We start from the raw sequence: 20,232 nt of genomic DNA on the forward strand, positions 1-20,232 counted from the left end.
TAAAAAGTAAATAAACAAATTGATAATTAATTCAAGTAAAAAATAACAAATTAATTAAATAGAACAAAAAGAGGATTAATTAATTAGCTACAAATTGTAAAAAAAATAAAGCCAAAGAGATTTGAAATGAAATTTGTTTTTATAATTGTGATTTTTTTACTGAAAACTTTCAACTGTAAGATATATTGTTAGTTATTATTTTAATCATTTCATTATTAATTAAATTTAGGCCAGTATTGGTATTTGTTTGCTTAAAATTTGGGGAATGGTTTTTCTCAAACAGACGGTTGGTCAACAACAAATTCTTAATGCGATACTTCTTCGTGCAATAATTCAAATCTTTTAGGTGGTTCTAGTTGTTTTTAAGATCAAACAAAAGCTTTTAAAACTTTTAATAATCTACCCTAGCATTACTAAGTTAAAATTGATTTCACTTTATGGTTTCTTGGCCTGTAAATTGGTTTAATTTTTTATTATTCCTTCTCATAGATTAAATTTGTTTTTATAATTTTTAGTTATGATGGTGATTAAGTTACAGCAACAGTAGGAGGCACTTCTAAGTCTTACTAAGCATATTATGATTTTAATAACTATTATTTATGTGTTGATGGTTAAGACTAAACAAAGTAAGGATCAGTAGTCACTTCAGATTCTAATTTATCAATAAGCGTAACTTTTGAAGGGCAAATTAATTATTAATATTTCTCTTAAGGCTGGGGAGTAAGCGAGTAAATTAAATAGATACAAAAAAACTATTATTAATAAATCTTAATATTATAAAATATATAAATTAGCTTTAGTCTTTCTGTTTAGCTTTGTAATCCTACTTGCAATTAATGTAATGGAGTTGAAGCCTATTGTAAATTACTATTTTATTTGATCTATACAAATATCCTATAAAATAAATTAAAAAAATACCTTGAATTTAATTATGAAATTATTAATAATTACTATTTAGATAATAAATTATTATTACTATAATAATAAATTAGCTTGTATTTCTTGTTGGCCCAATTCTACTTTAGTCAATTATTAAGGTAATTCAGGATTTTGCCATTGTAACCCTGGTTATTATGCAGTAACTAAAGATATACCGTGTTTTAATCCTCCTTGTTTTTAGTGCAATTAATGTGATAGTTCATGTGCTACTTGTACAGCAGGAGATTAGTACTCGTGTGTAATCTGCGCTGCTAATAACTATAAGCAATATTATGGATCTGATTTAGTTAGTAATTCTGATCCAAGATACCAGAAATCTCTATGTTAACCTGCATGCTTTGCAGCAAATTATTACATAGACTAAGATAGTCAATCTTGTTTGAAGTGTGCAGATTCATGCTTAACTTGTAATGGATAGTTAGATTCTAATTGTTTAACTTGTCCTCCTAATTTTTATTTAGATGGATAAAGCTTTGGTTATTGCGTTTCAACTTGCAGTAGCTCATACTACAAAGATGACTCCACTATGAAATGCTTAAAATGTAACTCTAACTGCTTAGAATGCACTTAAAATCAACCTGATTTCTGTAAAAATTAAAAAAATATTATGGAATAAATAAATAATTAAATTAATCCCTTTATCAATCAATTTATTTGATTTGATTCTTAAATTAAGAGATGAAAATAATCAGTAAAAAATTAACATCAAATCATAAATTGAAAAATACTACAAGTATTATTTAAAACAACAATCAAATAAGCACAAATATTTCAAGTATAATACTTTAAATCATTAGAATTTTACCCCATTAATATTCAAAAAATCATTGTTTAGAAAAAAAAATTTAACCAATATGAGGGAGAAAAAGAAATTTCTGCAAAAATAGGAAAATTAATAAAAGATACCTTATATTTAATCCACTAAAAAAAAATTGTGATAATGCAATTTTTCTGAAATTATTTTAGAAGTTTAATTGGATTTTTATTTACTATTAATTTTAATTTATTATTGCACATAAACAAATTTGAATCAAATTTAATAGCTTTTATAAATCAATTAATTAAAATTGTTAGTTAGTTAGTTTCAAATCTTTTTTTAGGAATTTAGCTTATTATTTTGTTAAAAATAGGTTCTAAATGTACAAATGGTAATTATTTGACTATAGGTACTGGATTATGTGTGTCAGATTGTGGTTAAGGATAATGGGGCAGAAATACAGACTGGTCATGCTAGTATTGTAACTCTTCTTGCTATACTTGTTCTTAATCTGCAACAAATTGTACTTCTTGCACAGGAGTATTATATTTGTATAATAATTAATGCCTTAATGACTGTCCTGATGGTTATTATAAAGGGATTAATAATACTTGTTAGTAGTGTGATCCAAGTTGCAAGACTTGTGATAATGCAGGCAATACTAGTTGTTTAAGTTGTTCTCCATCTTACGGTTATCTTAAAAATGGAATGTGCATTTAATGTCCAATTTAATTTTATGGTGAAAATAATAATCAAACTTGCCAACCTTGTCATTCTAGTTGTTACTCTTGTGATGCAGGAACTTCATAAGATTGCTTATCGTGTTCAACTAATTTCTTATAAAATAGATAATGTATTCCTGTTTGTAGTGATGGATACTGGGGAAATAGCTCAACTCATACATGTGATTAATGTGATCCTAATTGTTTAACTTGTCAACCTCAAGGTCCAAGCACAAGCTGCTTAAGCTGTTCATCCCCACTTTTTTTAAAAAGTTTTACATGTATTTCTTCCTGCAATCCTATTGGAGAATATGGAGATACAAATACAAGGTAATCCAAATATAAGAAAATTATTATTATTTATTTTGCAAAAACATCAAAATTAATTAATTAATTACTGAAAATTCAGATACCAAATTTCCTTCAACAAATAACTATAAAAATTTATTTAAATATTTTTTAATTAATAACTTAAGAAAATGTACTCCATGTGATAATTCATGCTATACATGCAACTAATAAAATAATAACAACTGTCTTTCATGCACAGGTTTGCTTTAATTTTACTAAAATTAATGCTTAAATACCTGTTCACCTTCTTATTATGGGTATAATAATGTATGCCAAAAACAGTGTCCAAATAACATGTATCCTGATGACTCTACAAATTTATGTTAACCATGCAATCCAATATGTCCAACTTGTTTTGGATCGTAAACAAGCTAGTGCTACTCATGTTAAGATCCTTACTATTTAGATGTACACACTTGTGTTTTGTAATGTCCGTCTAATAAGTATAAGAATATTTAAAACTAAAAATGCGACTTATGCGATTTAAGTAAAAATTTAATTTATTTTTTGAAATTTGATTATAAAAATTAACTTTTAAAATGAATTTAATTTAATTAATTAAAATAATTTTGATTATTTAAATTTGCTAATCAATTCTTGCAGTAATAAAACTCATAAATTCTGAAAAATTTTAATTTTAAATTGGAAAATTAAAAAAAAATAATTAAAACTAATAATTTGAATTGATTTAATTATGAAAAAACTGTATTTTATTGAGCTTTTTACAAATAAAATGTCATTAAATTAAATAAAATATTTAAAAATTAAAAAATATAATTGTAAAAATAGCTTAAAAAACTATTAAATTTTTTTATTCAAATATTTGAGTAATGAGTGAAAAAAAGAATTAAAACAAGAAGAATTTATTTAAAGTAGTTTTTTTTTGTGATGATAAATCATAAGAATTATATAAAAAGTAATAAAATTGATTATTTTATAGGTTGCTTAACATGCGATGGTGGATCAAACTAAAATTGTACTTCTTGTAGTCCAACATTATATTTTGGGAATAATTAATGCTTTAGTTCATGTCTTACTCCTTACTTTAGCTCTACTGTTACTATGTAGTGTGTGCTACAATGCCCTGGAGGGTATTGGGGTGATGTCAATAGTCCTTAGAGATTGTGCTAACCTTGTAATCCCTAATGTGATCTTTGCTATGGCGGGACTTTTGCTTAATGTACTAGATGTTCTGCAAATTATTATTTGTTTTAAAACACTTGTGATAGTTGTCCTATTAATTATTTTCCAAATACAGATACCAGAAAGTGTGATAAATGTTTTCAAACGTATTCTTTAAATTTAATAATAATTTTAATATAATATCCTTTTTAAATAAATAAATAGGTGTTAAAGTTGTAATGGGCCATCTTCATCTAATTGCTTGAGCTGCAATACAGGGTATTTCTATTTGCCTGATACATAAACTTGCTATAGTGTATGTCCAATCCCTTATTTCTCTCATTTTACCTAGCCTAATTGCTTGGTATCTTGCCCAAATAACTACATTAAGCCTCTCTATGGTGATCCGAAAACTAGAGAATGCTTAATTTGTGATATCTCTTGTTAAAAATGCACAGGTCCATCAAACCTTAACTGCATTAATTGTGCATAAGGGTATTACAGTTATAGTTAAAGTAAAAAAATATTTCAAATTTAAATTATTTTCATAATAATATAATATACATTACTGATAAGAAAAGGGAGTGTAAAAAACAAAAAATTTTTAAAATGGCCATAATTTTCTTTTTTTTTAATTTTGTTTAAAAAATAAGCAGAAATATTTTAAATTGAAACAACCGTGCTGATTTTTATTTATTAAATTTTAACTAATTATCAGAGATTTCTTTCTACTAATATCAAGCTAAATAAGCTCAAGTTCAATTAAAAAAATATACCAATTATAACAATAATTAACAAGATTTAACAATATTTTGATATATATTTTATTTAAATCAAAATTAATATAAATTAATAAAAATTATTAATTAATTTTTCAATAAACTTCTTTTTATTAGATAAAAGTTGCGTTCTAACATGTCCTGATGGTACTTATGCAGATGCACAATCAATGTAATGTCTATCTTGTGACTCTTCTTGTGCTACATGCAACTAAGGATCTTCTGGAAGCTGCTTATCGTGTCTTTTACCTAGTGTTCTATATAATGGCTAATGCATTTAAAATTGTCCTAATTCTTTGTATAAAGATTTAGATTTAAAATAATGTGTTTAAGATTGTACTGCAAGATTTCCTAATAAATATCCTAATAAATCTGATATGACTTGCCAATATTGTAATCCTTATTGCTAATAATGCACAGGACCTCTTAGTACCTAATGCATAACTTGCAAAAATCCTTATTTAAAATTTAATACTTCATGCTTGAGTCAGTGCTAATAAGGAACTTACTTCAATAGCTAAAAAGTAAATAGCAATGACAATGACTGTAAATAGTGCAATCCTGCTTGCTTAGATTGCTATGGTCCTGAAAGCAATAATTGTGTTACTTGTAGTCCAACTCTGTATACTTTGACATAAAATGGATCCACTATATGTCTTTCTGATTGCCCAGATTTGTATATTAAAAACTAATAAAAAATGACATGTACTACCTGCCCTTAACTAACATATTTCAATTAAGGATAATGCTAGAGTATTTTTTATTAAAGCTTTACATTTTTTAAAAAATTTAAATATTTTTTAATCATAGAATGCCATTATTCTTGTTAATCTTGTTTTGGTTCTTTTTAAAATTAATGCTTAGCTTGCTAGAACACAAGAGGATCAGATTCTTCTAATAATCCTTTCTAGGGAATATGCTCTTGTTAATCAGGCTATATCGAAACATATTAAAGTGAGTGTGAATTAACACCTTAAAATGTTTCTGCTGCCACAAAGGCAACTTATGCATTTGCAATATCAGGAACAACAACTTCTATTTTAATTGGGATTTTAGGAAGAAATATGTTTTTTATTTATAATATTTTAGAAGCAGCTCAATTTACTAGCTTTTTAAAATATATTAACGTTAATTACCCTCTCAACCTTTAAAGTATTTTTGAGAAACTTTACATATCTTAAATTTCAAGCATAGTTGATTTGAATCCTCAATCTTCTTCTAGTACTAATTAAGCTTAAAGCAATAGCACAGTAATTTAATTTCATTCTTTTAAATTATTTATCATTTTTATAAATATTTATTTCAATTAGACCAAAAATAGGATGCTTGAGTGGAATTCCTATGAAAATAGTAATTTTATATTTGAAGTTTAAGGAAATAATTCTCCTTTGTGGTAGAGTTTCTTCTTTTTGATTCTATTGAATATCCTTTCATGGGTTTTTGTGTTAGGGTTGAATGTGCTTGTAATAAACTGGAAGATAAAATACAACTAAGTATTTCTGATTGAAAAATTAAGATGCTGGACAAGTTACGGATTACCTATTCAGACATTTTTGAGAACATCAATGGAGGCAATTTTGTTTATTGTTTTGTGTTTTAAACAAGCTTAATAATTATCAGCAGTAGACTGGATATTTTGTTTATATTTCTTACTTTTATTAGTTACAATTATTGTAGTAATGATCTATCAAAATATTTAACCTGTAAAGCTAGATTCAGAAAATTAATATGTAATATAGATACTCAAGCTGAAGAAAAACAAAGTTAATGATGAGCAAGCTTAAATTGAAAAAACTAATCAAACATACCCTCATCCTTTCAGAACTTTGTGGCAATTCACTAAGAATGATAAAATTTCTAGAAATTATTTTGTAATAAACTTAGTATCTAAAATATTTATTGTTGTTTTAACAGTTGAATTAGTATCAGATCCTTCTAAATAAATTTTATCAATAGCTATTATTAAGGCAATATATTTCCTGGTTGTTTTATTAATTCGACCAATGGTTAACTTCTTATTTAATTCTTTTATCATTTTTAATGAGCTATTGTTATCAGTAATATGCTTTTTAATTTTTAAGATCTCAGTTAGCTCGAATGAAGATTAAAATAACTATGGATTAGCAGTATTAATTCTGGTTTTAATCTTATTCTTATTGAATCTCTTAGGATCATTAATTAGCTTGATTTTTATACTGAAGAAACTTTTTTATTTATTTAAAAATAAAGAAAAAAATTAAAAACCCATTTAAATTTCTTAAGATGAATCGAGAGTTGATAATTTAAACAAATCCCAGCAAATCGATATGTTTAATTACGATTAGTAGTTAAGATAAAAAAAGGCATCCACAAATATAATAGACAATTCTTCAACAATATAGATACATAGAGACAATTAGGAAGATTTTGATTAGTCTAAAACTATCTAAAACTAAACAGTTTTTTAATATGATTATGAAAATCCATTTCAATTCTTAGAAATTTAATCTTCTGATAGATAAAACAACAAAAATATGAAAAAATCTAAAAAAAATGACTAGCATTAATAAAGTAGCCCTTAAATTAAGAAAAATTAAGAGGATCATATTGAAATAAATAAATTGGGAGATAATAAAATGAATGATTACGATGTACCTAATTAAGATAATACTGAAATAAACTATAGTGAAAATAATTAATAATAAATGTCTATCAAATAGTCGAGTTCAGATTATATTAAAAATAACTCTCATCCCAAATTGATGAAAGAAACTCTTAGCAATAAATAGCTACCAAATAATTATAAACAGTAAAGGTAGCAAAAACATTAAAAAGAATATCAACAATAAAACGAGCGTTTAAAATAATAATAATAAAAAGAGTAGCTTTAGTAATCAGATAAACTAAATTGTTAAATTTCCTAAAATTAATAAGAATTTAGAGAAGGAAGTAATTAGAATGCTGATGATTTATCAGACTATATTTATAAAGCAAATGTTTAATCTTAAACACCTGTGACTTAATTTATTTCATTTACTCCTATTTAGAATAATAATGTAATACAAAATAATGATCTTGAAAATCATTTTGAGTTAGAAAATACCTCAAATAAATAAAAATCTCCCCTTAATTTGTTCCCAATTTAAAAGCCAAAATAAGTTGAATAATTTTTTAAATTAGAAGATTTAGAAAACACAGACTTATCATAAATGAATAAATCTCCTTAGATAAAAAAAGTATCACAAAGATCAGCTGGTAACTTAGGGCATTTATAAGAAATAGATTAGTAATAAATAAAAAAATCTCCAATCACAAAAAATGCATAAAATATTCATACAAAATAGGAGTATTAATTAACTGATAATTTTGATAAAATAGAAGATTTTTAAGATACTGAATTATTATCTATAAATAGATCACCATTTATCTAAAAGATACCATCATAATTTTTGATTAAATAAGATAACTAAATGCTTGATAATTTTTAAAAATCACTATTTATTGAAGACAATCAATTTTAATAATTAAATAGAACTCCTTAAACAAAAAAAGCTTAATAATTGTAAATCAAATATGATAAAAAGCCTGATGAAGGTTATGAGGAAAAAATTGAAAATTTAAATATCAAAGAAGAAGAAATCTCTAAAAATTAATCATCTTTCATAAACAACTTGGCTAGTAAAAAATTAAAAAGAAAGAAAGTCAGAGAAGACATGAAAACATATAAAAAAGAAAATAAAGAGGAAGATGATAGCCAAAATAAGACTTCTTTTATTAATGATATATCCAAACAAAAATTATAAAAGAAAAAAACTATGCAATTAAAAATTAATGAAAATTATGAAAATTGAACTTAATTTAATATTTTTTAAATTAGCATTTGAAACAAGCAAAAAACTTGTTGAAAAAAGTAAATTTGTTTGTTTGAAAATATTATTTGTTTTTATTAAGTCAATTTATATATTAATTTTAAAAATACAAAATAAGAAAAATAAATATTTTTTAAATTTATAAACGTTTCCTAGTTAATTAAATGGTTTTAATAGTTTTTCTTTCTTTCCTTTCTTTTAATTATTTTTTAGAAATTTTACATTAATTTAATTTTTAAAATGAAACTTTTGAAACATTCTTAAATCTAATAAGCATAAATAAAATAAAAAGCATAAAAAAATATATTTTAAATTTTGGATTAGCATTAAAATAGGGATGGAATAAAATTTGTTTACTTTTAGAATATTAACAATTAAATTAAAATTATGTATTCAATTTATTTTTTATAATTCCAATTCACATAATTTATAATATTAATATTGAAGGAAATATTCATTTATTTTACTTAGAATTAAGAAGAATAAAAAACCAACCTAATAAATTAAATAAATTAAAGAATTAATTAATTAATTGTTTGATAAATAATAAATAATTTTTTTTAATAAATAATTTTCACTTTAAAATGATATAAGAATTAGAAAAATAAGAAGACACGATTTAAATGAAAGGATTTTAAAATAAATTTAATTTATAACCTGATAAATTTTATTAAAGAGTATAAGAGTTGCTTAAATAAAAATACAAAGATTTATCTGAACTTAAATTCATTTAAGTCAATGACTATGGAATATTCTTAGAGTATGACTCTTCTATTTTCAGAGTGAACTTATTTATTGACTCGATTACTTCTCCAATCGAAGAGCTAAAAAAGGAGCATTAAAGATTCTTACAAAGCCTAAAGCTAAATAATTTAGATTCTCTTTAGTCCTAATAGTATTTTCTTCCTCAGAATGCTTAATCTGATAATTTCGAATTTTATATTTTAGAAATGAAAGACAAATAAAGTAAATTATATTTTTTAAATTATTATATAAATTTTTTTTAAATTATTAATAAGGAATGGTTTTAAACAGGGTTGAAGGAATGGTAAAACTTTAAGTTTAGATATTTTTAATTAGCTAATTTATTTATTTACTTTTTTGAAAAAGGTTAAGTAAGATCAAAAATGGAAAATAGAGTATTCAGATTTATAAAATGTTTGGAAAAAAGAAAGCAAAGATGAGCTGAATATCATTTATTATGCTTTTAAATAAGCAAAGCAAGATTTTTTGCAAAAAGATAAACTTGAAATCAAGCTAAAGTATTTTAGTTATTTTTTTCATTATTTTTCTTTTAAAAATAGACAAAATAATTTAAAATTAAGGTATTCTTTACTGTCTATTGAGGGAGTAAACTTATTGTTTTATTGCATAACTAAGCTTAGTCCTTTTTCAAGTTTAACTCTGAGATTAAAGTATGAAAATTAAATTTGAAATAATAAATGAATTAATTTTTAATGAATAAAAAGTTAAATTAAATTTACAAATGAAATTTCTTTATGCTTTACTAAGTAAATGGGAGATTTAAATTTCTTAAGTAGACTACATTTAATTTTACAGTAATATAAATTTTATTTAAATTTTATATTTTATTTAATCAATTTGAATTTAAATAGTGATAATGATGTCAAAGATGAGTAGATGTGGCATATTGCATAATCTGCTCAAAAATTAACTCATTTAAGTAATTTAAAGATAGATACATGGTATAAAATGATAATATTATAAACATTCAACTAACTTTATTTTTTATGTAAAGGGGAAATTAAGTTAAGAGTAATGGTTTGTATTATGTTGTTAACTCAGCTGCATAAATAAAAAATTTAGAAAAGTTCAAGTTAAAAATTTAGTAATTATTTTTAATTTTGAAAAAATTTGAAATTAAAAAAGAAATTATTCTAAATAAAAAGCTGGAATTCAGAAATAGATGATTTTGGAACTCAATATTTAAAAGATGTTTTGCCGAATTTTATAAACCTAAAGTATCTTCTCCTAAATTTCTAGTAAAAATTAAAAAACTTTATAAAATTATTTAAAATAAAGTGTTTATTTTAATAAAAGTGATAACTAAATTACTGATGGAGGTTGCATTTTTTTAGCATAAGGATTAAAGAACATGCCTCATTTACACTATTTAATTCTATATCTAGTGTAAGTTACTTTTTAAAATAAAGCCATATATTACTTATTCATTTAATAATAATTGTTTGAATTAGAGACAATCAAATTACTTCAAGTGTTGCAGTTTAATATTTAAAGAACTCTATTTAAAAATCAAGAAGATTATGTTCATTCATTTTAAATTGTAAGAATTTCTTTTTTCAAATATAATTTTTAAATTATAAGTTTATTAAGCAAAATTATTTAATTTTTAAAATATTTATTTTAAAATTTACTCATTATTTTTTTATCTAAAAAGATTGATTATTAATGTAAAACTATTTCTAAGGAAGTAATTTAGATATAGAACAGAGAAAATCAAATAAAAAGATATTTCTTTAGTAAACAAACATATACTTCCAAATTAAAATTCGATTAATTAATTATCTAAAATATTTTTTTCATTTTAATTAGTATACACCTTCAAAGTTTCATTGAGGATTTTTTTCATCAAATTTTTTCAAACCAAAACAATTTTATATATAAAAAATAAAAATATTATTTAGAATGTAGTAGTTTGTTTTTTAGTAAAAATATATTATCCTAATTTAACTAAATTACTTTTTTATTGTAAATTTAATTTAAGAAATCGAAACAAAAAAAATATTATATTTTATTTACATTAAAATTGATAAATCTTTATGTTAAAATCTACTTGAAGATAAATTGAAAATATCCTAATTAATTAGTGTTTATCTGTATAGTATTTCTAGTTATATCAAACAATTAACAAATTTAAACTAAATATACTCATTTTACTTTATTAATTTTATATTAGAAAAAAAAAATATTATTTTAATAATAATTTCTAAAATGAATTTTCATAAAAAATACTGAAATTTCTCTCCATTTTTTATCATAATTTGATTTATTTTTGAATGAATACGAATTAAATAAATTAACTTTTTTTAATGCTGGTTTTTGGATAAAATATTTTTTTTGAAATAAAAAGATTTGAAATTAAGGATGATTAAATAAATACACAGCAAATTGATATTTAATAATGAAAGTAAGTTAAAAATATGTGTTCAAAAAAGAATAATAAATAATGGTGATTTTAACTAATAATTGGATATCTATCTTGCTTGTAAATTGAATTTGAATTTTTTTTGTAAATAAATAAAAAAAAAATTTTAGAATCATCATCATATATATGAAAAAAATGTAAGTAATTGATTAGTAAATTGAGCTTAAAAATTTAGTTCTAATAAAAAGATTTGAATTTAAGGATGATTAAATAAATACACAGCAAATTGATATTTAATAATGAAAGTAAGTTAAAAATATGTGGTAAAAAAAGAATAATAAATAATGGTGATTTTAACTAATAATTGGATATCTATCTTGTTTGTAAATTGAATTTGGAGTAAATAAAGCAAAAAAAAAAAATTTTAGAGTCATCATCATATAAATGAAAAAAATGTAAGTAATTGATTAGTAAATTGAGCTTAAAAATTTAGTTCTAGTTGAAGAAATATTTATTTCTTTATCTATATTATCAAGCAAATAATTGTAAATTGATATTAAATAAAAGCGTAATTTAATTACATTTTAATTAGAAAACTATTTATATTTGCTACAATGAGTCTTCTTAATTTTCATCAATTTTTATTATTTTGTAGCCTTTTTTTCATTGCAAAGCGTAAGCATTTTTTAAAAACTTGAATTTCATATCAATAGAGCATATTTTTTTCATTAGCTGCTTATTATGTTGGCTTTGAGGCATTTATGGGTGATGATTGGGATATAGAAGAAGCTAAATCATGGACAGTTACTAATACTTAATGTCCTAAAACAAAATATTCAGTCACCCGTTGCGGGAAAACATAAATTTTGGGAGGATACAATTGCTTGGCAGAAAACGCATAAATATCAAGGAGTTTTACTTTGCCTCACCACTGGTCTATATATATAAAAGTCACTTTCTGGCTGATTGATTCGTACTTAATTTTTACTAATTTCAAGACTAAAAATAATTAAACTTTAATCATAAAATTATAGATGGGACTCCGAGTATTTAATTATGAAACTTGGTAACATAGAGATCAAAGAATTAAGAGAACATTCTCCTTACGATGACAATTTATGCGGGGCAACAGGTAATTGGGCAGGTTTAAATAAATAAGCATATTTAGATAGAAAATATGATAAAACTCTAGAAAATAATCCTCATTATGAAAGAGCTGTCACTGCAGTTTTTACTTCAAATCTTGATGGTAAAGCAGATGATGAAAGTTTTGGGATTAATAAGTAAAAATTTCATCTTCAAATAATAAAATAAATTTAAATTCAAATTTTTTGTTTTACTTTTAATTGTTTTAATGTAAAAAATAGTTTTTAGCTATTAATTGATCCATGTAATCCTACTTGCAATTAATGTCTTTTGGGACCTGAATCATTTAGTAATTAATTAAATAAATTAAAAATTAATTAATTAAATGAATTAATGAATTTAAAATTAATTAGATTGCTTGAACTGCTGGGACAATGCTACATTCATCAAGTATAAAGAAGATTATATTTTATGCACATGCAGCCCTACAGAGTTTTATTATGCTAAGAAAGGATAAAAGTGCAAAAAAGATTGCCCTATTACAAGTTCTTAATAAGGATTTTGTAAATGCAATTAAGGATATTATACAGTATCTAAGAATGTTCCATGCAATGATCCAATTTGTACTGAATGCAAAAAATGCGATTCTACATGCAAAGATTGCTCTGGTTCAGGTCCCTATAACTGCATTACATGTGCGAATAATCTTTATAAGTAGACTTATGCTGCTCCAGATGTACCTTCAACTCATCCAAACTATGGAAAAACTATTTGTTAAGATAAATGCTTAGACGAAAGCTATTTTATAGATTAAGTTAGAAAAGAATGCATGAAATGTCATCCTTCTTGCAAAACTTGCGTTGGAGATCTATCTTAAGAGTGCTTATCATGCCCAGATGGCTTTTATCTTGATGGAAATGATATTGGAGGTGGAGTTTTTGTAGGTGGTTGTGTTTCTAAGTGCTCTTAAGGGTATTATAAGAATACTTTAAATAAAAAATGCATGAGATGCAATATTAACTGTATTGACTGTAAAGATGATCAACCAGATTATTGTAAAATATTCTACAAATATTAAATGCATTTCTTATTTAATTATTAAAAAATCAATAAAAAATATCTACTGTGTAACAAAAATAAAAAAGTTTTGATTAGGCTAGTTTAAAATCAATTTTATGATATTTTGCTTGACCTACTATTTTCTTTTGCATGCTATATTCATGAGAATAAATTCATTTAAAAAATAAATAAATAAATTCAAAAAACAAAATAAATAAACATTTTTAAATTAAAATGAAATTATAGTGGACAATTATTATTATTAAATATTTTTCTAAAAATAAGTTAATAATATTTGTTTCATTTTATGTTAGGTACCGAATGCAAAATAAAACTTTTATGGAAGGATGGAACATGCTATTAAAATTGCCCAGATGGGTATTGGAATGATACTCCTAACAAAATGTGTAGAAAATGTGATTAAAAATGCAATACTTGCTTAGGAAGTCCTACTTTTTGTACATCTTGTAATGGGGATTATTATTATTTAGAAAAATAAAATGACTGTTTAAAGGATAAATGTCCTGATGGAATGTTTAAATACAAAGACGCTTCCAAAGGGCTTAATTTTTGCCAGAAATGTCACATGAATTGCTTAACTTGTTTCGCTGGAGATATAGATAATTGTTTAAGTTGTGATCCTGCTGTTGGGTTTTTGAAAGGGAATGTTTGTGCTGCATGTAATTCAAATTAATATGGAGACACAAAAGATTAAACATGTAAGCCTTGTAACTTAAATTGTACAACTTGTGAAGGGCCTAATGACGATTAGTGCAGGAGTTGCTCTGGATCGTTATTTTTAAAAGATAAAAAATGTAATCCGACATGTCCAGATTAAACTTATCCAGATATTTCAACTCATGAATGCGCTCCTTGTGATAGTACTTGTTATAAATGTTCATCTGCTGGTCCAAATAGTTGCAAATCATGTCCTTCTGGTAGATTTTTGAAAGGAACTGTTTGTTAAACAACTTGCGATATAGTTGGAGAATATCCTGACACTACCAACAAGTTGATAAAATTATTTTAAATTTAAATCTTTTTACTTATTTTTAAATAAATTTTTTAACAGCGTTTGTGGTACTTGTAATTCAGAATGCTTAAAATGTAAGGATGGTACAAAATTAGGTTGCATAGAGTGTTCTTCAAGTAAATATTTACAGGTAAACTAGTGTGTTGACAGTTGTCTTTCTAATTTGTTTGGGTTAGAGGAAACAAAGTAATGCTTAGAAGAGTGCCCTTAAGGATATTATGGTGATTCAGTTAGCAAAAAATGTCTTAAATGTGAAGCATTTTGCCCTATTTGCAAAGCATCAGGTTTTAGTAATTGTGAGAAATGTGCTGGAGATTTATTCTTATAAGATAGTTAATGCCTAAAATAGTGCAAAGATGGTTTTTATGCAGATAAAACTGACAATATTTGCAAAAAATGTCACGATAGTAAAATTTTAAAAATATTTTTCAATTTATGAACTTTATCAAAAAATAAAAGACTGTCTAGAATGCTAAGCTGGTACTGAAAATGACTGCACAAAGTGTAAGAGTAAGCAGTTTTTAGGATAAAATACATGTTATACTAAATGTCCTAACAAATAATATGGAAATTAAGTTAATATGAACTGTGTTTAGGAATGTCCTCTTGGAACTTATGGAAATTAATATGAAAATTTATGTAGAGCTTGTCATAGTAACTGCTCTCAGTGTTATGGTTCTTCTTATTCTTAATGCTACAAGTGCAATTTAGGACACTACTTGCTTGATAGTACTTGTGATTTATGTCCATCTGGATATTACAAAAATGATCAATAAAGAACTTGTGATCCATGCTTTGATAAGTAAATAAGTAATTAAATTATTTAAATTTTATAATTTCTTTTGTTTTTAAGCTGTACTTAATGTGATGGAGGATCTCCCTCAGATTGCTTGAAATGTGCCTATGGCTATTACCATTTAAAAGAATAAAAAATGTGTGTATCAACATGTCCTGACCCTTACTACTCAGAAGAAAATAATCCTGATTGCATTCTTTCTTGTACTCAGTCTAATTAATATCCCAATAATATTACTAGAAAATGTGAAAATTGCAATATTGCTTGCAAAGAATGTTTTGGATCAGATGAGTCCAGCTGCAAGAAATGTTCAACAAACTACCTATTTTTAGAAAAAAGTAATTAATATTTTATTTTTTTTAATTTTTCAAAAATAAAAATTGTTTGGTTTAAAATTATAAAAAAAATTTAAAAAATATAAAAACAAACTTTATTTAAATAAATTATTTTTTCAAAACAATAATTTTTCTTTCATTAAAATGATTGATTTTTTGAATTAAATTGTATAAAAATTAAGAGTAAAATATGATTTAAAGATAATTTTTAGAGTAAAATTGAAGTTATTTTATTTAATTTAAAAAATTAAGCATTTAAATAAATATTTAATTTATAATAAAACCTAAAAAATTAAAGGAATTTTTTGCTTTAAATTTTATAAAAAAAAATTTTAAATATTTAAATTTATATTTATTATTAAACTTACATGAAAATTTAAAGAATTCTTTCAAAATTATTAAAATTAATTAATTATTTACTCAGGCTTATTCATTAAATTAAATACTTAGGAAATATGTGCACAAAAAAATGTCCTTATGGATATTATGAAAATTATATAACTTTTACCTGTGATCCTTGTGATAAAACGTGTTAAACTTGCTATGGTGGATCCCCAGATTAGTGTATTTCATGCAGAGAACCTAATTTCTTATTTTAAAATTATTGCACTGATACTTGTCCTCAAAATTTATATAAAGACCTTGAAATATTAAAATGTGTTGAAGATTGCACACAATACAAATCAAATAGATTTGCAAATTAATTAACAAGAAATTGCTAGTTTTGCCATTCATCATGCCAAAAATGTACAGGACCAACCAATAAGGAGTGCACTTAATGCACTTCTTCTCACCTTCTTCTTGGAACTAGTTGCTTAGATACTTGTCCATTAGGATATTACGCTGTCTATAAAGACCCAAATTTAAAGAATTCAGATTAAATTAAAGTAACTGATGATTGTTAAAAATGTCATTAAAATTGCGAGGACTGTTATGGACCGTCTGAGAGTGAGTGTAGAACATGCTCAAAAGGTCTTTATACTTATCATGCTCCCTCAATAGAAAATTAAGGAATTGAAAAGAAAACTTGTGTTGCCCAATGTCCAGACCAATATATAGTAAATCACTAAAATATGTCTTGCGAATTATGTCCACCTTACACTTTTTTCGAAAATGGAGTTTGCAAAAGTAAAATTTTATTTATTTATTTATTTTTGTTTATATTTCTTTAACTTTACATTTAAAAGATTGTCATTATTCTTGCATTAAGTGCAAAGGACAAACCTAATTTGATTGCATTAAATGCACTTCTGAAAGATCAATTTATAATGAAGGTGAACCTTTAAATGGATAGTGCAACTGCAAATAAGGTTATATGGAAACATTTTCTCATGAATGCTCATAGCTTCCTATTATAGCTACGTCTATGAGTAAGTCTATTTTTGTTTCTCTTTTGACTTCTTTATCTTGCTCTATCATTACTGGATTACTCAGCACCTCTGCATTTTCTTTCCATCAATTAATAGAAGCTTCATATTACACTGGTTATCTTAAATTTGCTAATGTTACTTATCCTTTAAACTTACATTATTTATTTGAGAGTGTTTCCACAGATTAAAGCAATCAAATCTTCGAAAATAAAAGTTAAACTTCCACATAAATAAAAGACAAAGTAATTTTAATATTTGATAAAAATTAAGAGTTTTTATTAATTTTTTACTTTTAATCTAGTCAAGAATTTTAATAAGTAAGACAGAGTTGTTGCAATCTTAAGAAGTTGGAGAAGCTCCTTAGGTGTGGAAAAAATTCATATTCACTTTAGTTATAAATATATCTTCTTGGTTTATTGTGCTCATACTCAATTTAGCAGTAATTCATATGAAAGTAAAGTATAATTAGCAAAATAAATTAGAAAAAGTAAGGGTACTACTGTAGTATACTCTTCCAATTTAAGCTTTTTTAAGGACATCACAAGAGGCATTTTAGTTTATCTTTCTCAGTGCCTATTTTAGTGCAACTTTGGATGTGTTTGGATGGCTAAATTTTGTATACATATTAATTACTATGCTTGTAGTATTTGGGATTATAATCAAATTATCTTTCCTATAACTTAATGAAAAAAAATCAGATACTTCAGATAAAGGAGCTGGAGAATATTTTATAAGGGTGAAAGTAAAAAAAAATAAAACTATAGATTATCCCCATCCTCTGAGAACGCTTTTATATTTTTTTAAAGACAATAAATTTGCTAGAAATTATTACACCTTAATGCTACTTTTCAAATTTTCAAATGTGTTTGTAATTGTTTTTACTAGCAATATTGTGATTTAAATGGTAATTATGATCATAACAAAATTACTTTTTGTTATTTACTTGATTATTTGCAAGCCATTTAAATAAAAAAATTATAATTACATCAATATTTTTAATGAAATCCTCTCTTGCTCTATTCCTTTAACTATTTTAATCATGGCTAAATCTGAAGAAAATGAAGCTAACTATAATGCTTTTGGCTGGTTAATATTTGTTGAAATGATCATTCTATTTTTGTTTAACTTTATATATGCAGTTTTTGAACTTGTAATGATGCTAAAGATTTATATAACCAAAAAACTTAAATTCTCAAAAAGATTTATAAAAATAAACTCAGAAAAATAATCAGATTCTGCTGATTAATCAGCTGATAACCAGTCTGTTTTGTTTGAAAAAAATGTTTTAAAAAATATTTAAAATGTCCCACTGAGGATAGAAGAAAAAAATGATTTTGATAAGTAAAACTCGCCTGTGAAATAACATACGAAGAATAATCACTTGAAAGTATTGCAAATTGGCTAAACAAATTAGAATCTACAGTCAAGTTGCTAATCAATAGAAGGTCCTTCAATCCAAGCTACAGGTACAAGAAAAAACATTGTTCATCCAGAATGTACAATAGAGATTGATAAATCCTAGTTAGAAAACTAAAATCAATCTTCAGTTTCTAAGTCATACAATTAATAAGAAGGCGATGAAGAAGATTTCAATCTAAATTCATCAAATGTCAAAGCATAGTCTATCCTTAAAGAAGATTATGAGTATGATGAAAACAGTGAAAACATGGGATTCCCACTTTCAATTTATGGTAAATAGCTGGAATAAAATCAAGCAAAATCACCTTTGAAAAGAAAAAAAAGAAATAAAAAAAAAGATGAATAAAAAGTATAATTTGCTTAGGAATAAGAAGACATAACAAACAAAAAGTCTTTGGAGAATCAGACTAATTCGGCAGAAGTTAGCTCTTAAAATAATACAGTAAAATCTAAGTAAGAGGAAGAAGATGAATAGAAGTAGCAGCATATATCTTAAGTTATAGAGAATGTTAATGATAAGTTATTAAAAAGCAACAATGGAAATATTCAACCAAAAAATATTACTGAAAGAACTTCACTTGATCTAATTAAGGTGATTGAGTAAGAATCTAATTCTTGGGGATTAAAGAAAAAACTATCAATAAAATAAAAGCTTTAAAAAATGTAATAAAATCCTTAAAAAGAAGTTATTGAGGATATTGATGAATCTAATGGAGAAAAAGTTATCACATAAGTTATTACTAAGTAAAAGAGTGATAGAAGTAGAACAAGTGATATAGTTTTAAATTCAAGTAAAAGGTAAAAGGAAGATAATTCTTTGAAAATAATAGAATTAAATTAGGACTAGAAATCTAATTAAGCTCAGCAATAATAACAAATTTTTGAAGAAAATGAGATCAAAATTAATTCATAAAAATAAATTTAAAACTAAAACAAAAATTAAAAAAATTAAAATATTAAAAACTCAAGTTTGAAAGATTCAAAATCTAGTAAATTAAATAATGACAGTAAAATATCAAATGAAAATAAAAAAGACAATATAGTTTTTAGAAATGAAGGATTATTTGGAGGCATAAGCGAGTTTAAAATAAAAAGGGTTGTTTAATCTTAAAGTACTAACACTAGTCCTTTGAAAAAAGTAGATTCTAGACTCAAAGAAGATAAAGAAGATGAATCTAAGTCAATACTAGATTTTATTAAACAGAAAGTTATCAAATAAAACTTGTTTAAAGAATCAAAATGAGTTTTCAATTTATATTCGCATGTTAATCTATCAAAAAAGTGGAGTTTACATTTTTTATAAAGTTTTTTTGTTGAAAATTGAAATTATTTATTTAGATCTTGATATTATAATATTTTTATTCTAAATATCAACATGAATTATGATTGTTTTTTTGCAAAACAAAACAGGCTAATCCAAAAATAAAATTTTATTTTTTTAATTTCTGAAAAAATTTATTAAATTTAAATAAATTAATATTACTTTAAC

The 20,232-nt window shown here is 24.0% G+C and overlaps 3 protein-coding genes across 3 annotated transcripts; all 3 read left to right on the forward strand. All coding sequences in view use genetic code 6, as the record gives it.

Annotated features, from left to right (window-relative positions):
• Positions 1-54: 54 nt before the first annotated feature.
• On the forward strand, positions 55-8,500 carry TTHERM_00077010 (transmembrane protein, putative; the record flags this gene model as incomplete). Its single annotated transcript, XM_001015642.3, has 12 exons — positions 55-175; positions 230-452; positions 516-728; positions 795-859; positions 993-1,526; positions 2,070-2,748; positions 2,895-3,256; positions 3,710-4,058; positions 4,117-4,406; positions 4,788-5,423; positions 5,481-5,920; positions 5,981-8,500. Exons 1-12 carry the CDS (start codon positions 127-129, stop codon positions 8,498-8,500), a joined length of 6,360 nt encoding a protein of 2,119 aa, XP_001015642.3. The 5' UTR covers positions 55-126.
• A 602-nt stretch (positions 8,501-9,102) lies between these two features.
• Positions 9,103-10,942, forward strand: TTHERM_000077019 (hypothetical protein; the record flags this gene model as incomplete). Its single annotated transcript, XM_012797561.1, has 11 exons — positions 9,103-9,484; positions 9,538-9,566; positions 9,629-9,780; positions 9,844-9,933; positions 9,988-10,077; positions 10,135-10,224; positions 10,278-10,367; positions 10,429-10,521; positions 10,580-10,669; positions 10,735-10,823; positions 10,938-10,942. 11 exons carry the CDS (start codon positions 9,103-9,105, stop codon positions 10,940-10,942), a joined length of 1,200 nt encoding a protein of 399 aa, XP_012653015.1.
• Positions 10,943-12,098: 1,156 nt separating this feature from the next.
• TTHERM_00077020 (hypothetical protein) lies at positions 12,099-19,986 on the forward strand (the record flags this gene model as incomplete). Its single annotated transcript, XM_001015643.3, has 12 exons — positions 12,099-12,213; positions 12,378-12,618; positions 12,680-12,928; positions 13,013-13,080; positions 13,145-13,786; positions 14,105-14,801; positions 14,863-15,230; positions 15,283-15,625; positions 15,677-15,957; positions 16,405-17,082; positions 17,142-17,566; positions 17,626-19,986. The coding sequence occupies 12 exons, from the start codon at positions 12,099-12,101 to the stop codon at positions 19,984-19,986; spliced, it is 6,468 nt and encodes a 2,155-aa protein (XP_001015643.3).
• Positions 19,987-20,232: the final 246 nt, after the last annotated feature.

This window comes from Tetrahymena thermophila, assembly GCF_000189635.1.
Source record: "Tetrahymena thermophila SB210 genomic scaffold scf_8254650, whole genome shotgun sequence".
Taxonomy (NCBI): domain Eukaryota; phylum Ciliophora; class Oligohymenophorea; order Hymenostomatida; family Tetrahymenidae; genus Tetrahymena; species Tetrahymena thermophila.